Below are 7623 nucleotides of genomic sequence, written 5' to 3'. Positions count from 1 at the left end.
TTGTTAATTGTGGTTTGTGGTTAGTGATTAATCACATATCTTGTTTGGAGTTCATAAACAACATCATATATTACAAGCAGTTTTGTAATATATGTTCAAGTTACAAGCAGTTTTGAAGCTACTGTCTCTTCTTTTGATTTTTTTAATGTTCATGTATGCTGCACATTTTGTTTACTGTATTTGGTCCCTTTCATGGGATTTATGTTGAGAGGGCTTCTAAGCCCTTAACAGTGATGTATCCTTTATTTTCACTATCTGTGAAAAATTTAATATATTCAAGTTTTTTGCTAAAATAAAAAATAATAATAAAAAATAAAAAAAAATCAACAACATCATATAGTATTAGTTTTATAGTATTGCATTTGGTCTAGTATATAAGGTGTTGGTGATTTTAGTGTCACCCAACTATCATTTTAGCTGATTGTGATTTACTAGAAAGCAGGAGTTGACTAGTGATACTTAACATGGGTTCGGTGAGTGCGGAGTGCACGCCCATAAGAGTGAACTAGACAATGGCGCAAGGTAATGGCGGGTCGAAATGCAAAATCGTTTCCAGACAAGAAGAACGCGATTTTTGTGTATAGATTTACGTGTTCGTTTCTGTGTGAAATTGAATGAGAATGAAAGCAGTTTTTCAAAAACTGATTATATGAAACAGTTTAGGCGGTTAGCAAATGAATGGTTATGACGGTTGAAAAAGGAGCGGCAAAAAACGTTTTATTTAAACGTTTCATTAAAACGTATCACTCAAAACGTTTTTGTTTCGGGGCGCTGCCCCCTCGACCCCCAGCCAGGGGCTCTGCCCCTTGGACCCCGCAAGGGGCGCAGCCCCCTTGACCCCCGCCATTACCTTGCGCCATTGTCTAGTTCACTCTTATGGGCGTGCGCTCCGCACTCACCGAACCCATGTTAAGTATCACTAGTCAACTCCCGCTTTCTAGTAAATCACAATCAGCTAAAATGATAGTTGAATGACACTAAAATCACCAACATAAGGATTGTGTGACATTGTTTGTTCTACCAAACAAGCAGTCCATTTGATATGATGCAAGATGAAACTTGTAACTTCTTGTATAGTTAAATCAATTATTTTTGTTTCCATAAGCATTGATATTGATATGCCACTAGCGGAGTATCATCAATATTGATAGAATCAAACCTTTTAAGTAACCTTCTTTTATGATAAAATATTGCAATGAAAGTAAGATGGAATTGAGATTAAATGGGGTACTTTTTAGGCCCATACAAGCTTTTGTTTATCACTAAAAGAAGCAATTTGCTACTACAATACTATTATTTGTCACAGTGTGTCTACTATTCCATGTAAAAGGAAATATTCATAGGCAGTAACTTCATCAAGCAGATATTTATGGAATTTTCCTATCATAAGAGTGTAGTAATCAACTTAAGATTTATATAGTTAACAGACCTGTTAGAAGGATTAATATGATAGTGTGAATATTGAGAAAGAACTAAGAGAACTTTAATGCAGAATTAAGAGCAGTTCTATCCAAAAAATAGTTTTCTATAAATCCTTTAACTTGCATGATATGTTACAAAATTATATTCGAATTACAATGTTTTAACATGTCGAAAAGGTTGCAACTTGTAACTGGGCACGCAGTTGGGGGGCGGACACGCAGTTGGGGGCAGACACGCAATTGGGGGTGGGTATTGCAACTGCGGGAGATGATCGCGTGGATGGTTAAGTCTCCCCGGGTGATCCCCACTAAATGTTGTCCAAAAAAAAGTAAAGGTATAGGTATAGCCGAATAGGTATGAACTAAAATGTTACTGACTAGCACTAATAAAAAAAAAATAATGTTGTTCCGTCCAAATCAGAAACCGCCCCACTAAACACCAGGTTCCAAATCAGTGTAGACACTTTAACTGATAACAAGTACATATAACTTGTGTTTTTATCTCCATTATAGGCCTCACACTGTATCTTTCGTAAAATTACATGACCATCATTTATACAACTCTAAACCATTCCACAACCATATACGAGTAATTAATTATACATACATTGCATAAAGGAAAAGAAAAAAGACTTATTCTATAACCCAAATATTTGACAATTTTAAAGTTTTTGTTTTGCTTTTCCCATTTTGCCCTTCTATTCCAAGATTGTTTGTTGCTTAACTATATCCATCCTATAAAGCTGCTTCTTTGTACAAAAGGAGAGGTTAAAGGGTAGTTCCATACACATGCATTTTGAACGGTAAAAAGCACTTGTGTTATGAAATGTGATTTAGTGTATTCATTTGGAAATTAAGGAACTTAACATTCTATACTTAGTCCTCCCATTGGTGCCCTATGGGGTATACCCTTCCTCCTCTTGGCTGTTCTAAAGCTTGCCGCGGTTGGTGGTGGCGTTGAAGGAAAGAAACTTTGAGATCCAGTGTTATTGTGATTGTTTCGTCGTCGAAGATGGCTGCCACTACTGTATGATTCATCAGAATCCGATACTGTCGTTATTATATGCTTTTTATCAGGCGAAATTTTCCTATTCCTTTCGAAATTCTTGGATGTCCCAACAATCTATACCAATTATAAACAAGAATATGAGCGTTTATCATTATATGTTTTTTTTCTGAAGGGGCACACACACAAATTATTATACGGATATTTATAATAACATGTGAATATGTCCACATCATGACTTATACCCTCAACTTCATGATGGAAAGGGTCACCACGATACTGTTAGGTCATTGGCGTTTGGTATTAAATGGTTTTTAAACGCCTAAAAAATAAGAGAATCCCACTTGGGTATTTCCATTGAACTTACAAAAGTAACTAAATTCAAAATGTCTTTATTCCCATTCCCACTTATCAAAAGTCAAATTTGTGATCATCTACAAAGAACCCATTTATCAATGGATGGTTTTATAACCATGATCGATCAATTCATCAATATATTATGCATAACATAAAACAAATAAAGTGATGTTTTTTATAAATAATTTTTTTCTAATTATTGGAAAAAACAAGAAAACTTGGTACGAAAAGACCATTAATAGGACTAAACGTAAGAATCTAAAAGTCAACTATGAACCATAGGAGTAGGTGAACCAATTCAAATAAATTCAACCTTTTATACAAAATTAAAATTGATGAAAAAATGATTTACCTTGCATCCAAGTGAGCAAAATCTGAAGGAATCAAGAAGGCTACGATCACATACTTCGCAGGTATTTGTAACACCTTTACCTGGCCTTGGTTGTGGCCGTTCATTCAAGAACACAACTTTTGCACTGTTGATAACATAAGTCTGTACTGAAGTTATGTCTAAAAACTTTTGGATTTCTGAAACTCTAATCACATCATGATATGATGACCTCCGTATCTGCACATAAAACACATAAGTTTACCCCCACTGTAAATAATCAAGAAATGGTTAAAAAAAGAAAGAAGAACCCAAAATGGTCAACAAAACTAAATAAAAATTCAAGCTTGATGAGAACCCAGATGATTAAATTCGAATATATGAAAAACCCAAATGTTTAATTTTAATTTATTCAAATTAAAATTGATGAAACCCCAGATGATTAAACTCAATTTCTTGTAAAGCCCGCATATTTATTTATATTTAATTGTAATAAAATGCCAAGAAATTGCGTAAGACCAGTTTACTGAAAACAGGGAATAAACCAACTTTCTAAGAAAGGGTCAAGCAAACCAAATAAAATGTCACAAAAGGATTAGTAGACCAATTTTCTGAATCCAGGGGAAATAAAGAAAAAATTGTAAAGTGGTAAAGTAAAGCACCTAAAAATCCAAACTTGATGAGCGCCCAGATGATTAAATTCAAAATTGGGTAAAACCCATATCATATTTTTTTTAAACTGCTAAAAATTAACATGCTACGGAGTAATATTTATTTAATATTATTTGAGAAGGAAAAAAAGTGTATACAAGTTACCTGAATGGCACGGTGGTCCTGATGGTGATTGAGACAAAGAGAACATAAAGAACCATTGACACAATCCAAACAGTACATATTACATTCAGACTTATGTGAATCAGCATGTAATTTACATTGAACAAAAAAAGTTTCAGAAAGTAAAGGTTTCAACCATGGTGGCCATTTGTATTCTTCTTCATCAGACCCTCCTGCACCCTACATTTTTTACAATATGATCATCAAATTTCATGAACTCAAAAACCAACCAACTACAAAAAAGTTCATTTTTTTTTTTTTTTTTTTTGTAACTTACCATAACTCTTCGGGTTTTTGGTTTGGTTTCGCCAAGAAGAGTGGTTTCTTGATTGTGAATCGCCAGTTTGAAATTAAAATAAAAATGAAATAAAAGGTGGTGGGGAATATGGAAAATGAAGTGGGGGGCTTAATTAATTTTTAGTTTTAGGAAGGAAGAAAAAAGTGAGAGTGAAAGAGAAGTGTGATTGCTCCTTGTCCACTCAAACAAAATAAAAAACCTAACTCCAACCCTTGGGTGCACCTATTCCATCTTTCTTTTTCATTGAAAATTTATTGAAAATTTATAATTTATATACTTCATTGATTATTTATTAAATTATACTTATTATACTACGTATATTCTTGTAGTAAATGTGATTATATTGTCATCATTGTTATTATCGGAGTAGTAAAGAAATGGGCGGAATCAATGTAAATGTATCATCTTGAGAATGTATTATATGGATTTAAAGGAACGTAGAATATTTACTACCACTCAATCTTGTGTTGTAGTTCATGTAAAAGTGGTTTGACTCTTTTTGCGAGAGGTCAGGAGTTCGACTCCCGTGATATGCAGCATTGCACATTTGCACACAAGGTTGCTCATTTACCCTTGAATTCCACCCAATGATGTCTTCTGCACAACACGTTGTGTGGGCAGTGGGAGAGGGGGTTTTACTACTCATGCCCTTGGATTGGACCGGTTTTCCTCCTAGGAAGCAGTTAGGGGCGGGTTATTCACCTGTGAGAGACGTACGCGTGGGTGATTAAGTTCCCCACAGATGATCTCGTACTACTGTTAATAAAAAAAGAATATATGCTACCACTCAGAATTATTTACATTACCAATCTTAGACATGTACAACACAATAACCATTACAAAAAGAACAACATGATCTAAGATTGTAACTTTAGGCGTGGCCAATTTATAATTTTTTTACCTCTACCTTTTGTAACACCATTCTCATCCACGATATACATTTTTATTCATTGTCACCTCAACGTCACTTCAACACTTTTTTTTATCACTAAACAATACGAGAACTAACTAATACAATAACATTCATGACATTATTCCCCAACCACTAATTAATTTATTTAACTATAGTACATATAGTTTTTTTTTAAGGCAACCATAGTACATATAGTGAAGCATAACGTGTAACAATTTTTTTCAAAGTATGGCACATGTTCAGTTATTGAATATGCTTTCTGAATAGGGATGGCAAAAAAGCCCGAACCCGACGGGGAAAACCGAAATCCGATATAATTGGGCTGGGTCTGGTCCGGGTCTACGGGTCTCGGGCCGGGTATGGGATTGATTTTCAAAAAATATTCGGGTTCGGGTCTGGGTTTAAATAAAGACCCGTCTACCCGGCACGTTTACCCGGCCCATATACCCGCATAATAATAATAATAACAATAATAATTAAAAATGAATAATAACAAAAATTAAATTAAAAAATATGTTGATTACAAGGTCAATATGAATTTATATATTTATTTATCATCTATCAACTTCACATTTTCATCTGCATTCAAATCAAGAATCCGATTTATAAAAATATTTAAAAATTGATAGTGATAATAATTGGAAATAGAAAATAATATATACTGTACAAATATACACGTATAAATAAAGCATATAATTTACAGAGTTATAAATTGTATATGCTTTTGGTAATGCATATATTTGCTAAAAAAATAAAAATAAAAAAGTAAACGGGTACCCGTTTACCCGCGGGTAAACCCGTTTACCCGCTAGTTAGTAAACAAGTTTACCTGTCGGGTATTTGGTCCGAGTTTGGGACTAGTTTTCCTTATCGGGTCCGGGTCCGGGATTACTCAAACCCGGCCCAACCCGGCCCAATGCCATCCCTATTTCTGAAGACGTAATCCATCACGAAATGATGGATGATTATAGGTAACGTATGAATGGCATCCATTGTGCTGGATGGTGATGACAATAACTCATGAATAACTAATTATGGGAATCATGTTGAGTATTGAGTTGTCTCATCTCATCTCACTTCGGCTAAAAATTCATATAATAAGTTGCTTATAATAGTTTAGGTTTCTCATCCTTTTTAACTTTTAGGATTGAATTGGGCTCAAGTCTATTATTTTTGCATGATATCAGAGCTAAGGAAATGATGTTGGGACTGCGCCCGCAGTAATCTGCGCCTCGTGTGAAGGGGCGTGTTGCGTATTAAGTTATCTTATCTCATCCCGCGTCGACTGCTTATAATAGCTTGGGTTCTTCATCCACCTGAGTTAACTTTTTTTTTTTTATGAGTATAGTGTTTAATTTTTATTTTTTTTAGAGTATAGTGCTGATGTGTTATTTGTAATGAAATGATGGAGTATTTGATAATGACAGAGAGAGTAGGTTTCACAATTTTTATTTTCTTTCGTATTTTTTTTTGTTAAGTTATTATATTATATAAGTTGTATTTTATTAGTTAATTAATTTAAAATATGCTAGTAAATAATAACATATCGAGTATTATTTTTTTTATATAAAAATATCTAAATAAATTTAAACAGATGAAAAATAATTAAACAAATAAAAAAAAAGATATTCCTAAATACAACGAGCACTGTTAGTATTTTTTTTTTTTTTAAACAATTATTACGTTAATTGAGTAAGATGAGATCATTAAAATAAAAAGTTTGTTTAAAAGAGTTGAGAATAAAGTATTAAAGTTTTACAATGGGCTTAGCCCAAATGTTAATTTAGTAGAGAACTTATCCAAGCCCACAACTTCATCTTTCTGGTCTAACTTCGTGAGATTATAATAAAAAAATAAAAATAAATAAATAAAACCCCGCAAGGCAGCACCAAAACTTCTCAACGGCAGCCCCTTATAAAGAAAAGCAAAAGTAAATAAATAAAAAAAGAAAGATTGTAAGCTGTTAGCACATATAAAAAATTTTAAAAGATGCTTTAAACTCTTTTTTTTTTTTTTTTTTTTTTTTTTTTTTTTTTTAAATTTTGAGGTTAAAATGATGTATATATTTGGATCTCACGAATTTTTTAAAGCGTGACCCTCTATCAATGAAAACACAAAGTGCCGGTTAGAGATATTTAGTCACCAAAGAACATTAGAGAGAAATAGAGATAGCACCTTGCTAATTTCATTCACATTTCATTAAACAAAGGAAACGTGTGTACTGTGTGCATGAGGCTCCCACTCTTTATGCATATAATCGTCTTATCTGATTACTACTACTAGACTATATAATGCATTCTTGAATTCCTACAAATTGGATTGTGGGCTGTAATTTGGGCTTCAGACAAAGTGATACGTTTGACACTTTGACCAATATCATATCATACTTTCTTTATTTCAAAATAGTTGCGAACTTTATAATTGTTTTTAGGAAATTGATCAGAATGCTCCTATATCCGAAAATGT

At 33.2% G+C, this 7623-nt stretch overlaps 1 protein-coding gene across 1 annotated transcript; it reads right to left on the bottom strand.

The window, feature by feature from the left end:
- Positions 1–1893: 1893 nt before the first annotated feature.
- On the bottom strand, positions 1894–4343 carry LOC139853194 (protein RGF1 INDUCIBLE TRANSCRIPTION FACTOR 1-like). The gene is made up of 4 exons (XM_071842573.1): positions 4224–4343; positions 3929–4126; positions 3137–3352; positions 1894–2544 (listed from the first exon to the last, which is right to left on the bottom strand). The coding sequence occupies exons 1-4, from the start codon at positions 4224–4226 to the stop codon at positions 2284–2286; spliced, it is 678 nt and encodes a 225-aa protein (XP_071698674.1). The 5' UTR covers positions 4227–4343; the 3' UTR covers positions 1894–2283.
- Between the last annotated feature and the right edge of the window lie 3280 nt (positions 4344–7623).

The sequence above is a fragment of the Rutidosis leptorrhynchoides genome, chromosome 6 (assembly GCF_046630445.1).
Source record: "Rutidosis leptorrhynchoides isolate AG116_Rl617_1_P2 chromosome 6, CSIRO_AGI_Rlap_v1, whole genome shotgun sequence".
In the NCBI taxonomy this organism is placed as follows: Eukaryota; Viridiplantae; Streptophyta; class Magnoliopsida; order Asterales; family Asteraceae; genus Rutidosis; species Rutidosis leptorrhynchoides.
This window is presented reverse-complemented; position numbering and strand designations above follow the sequence as displayed.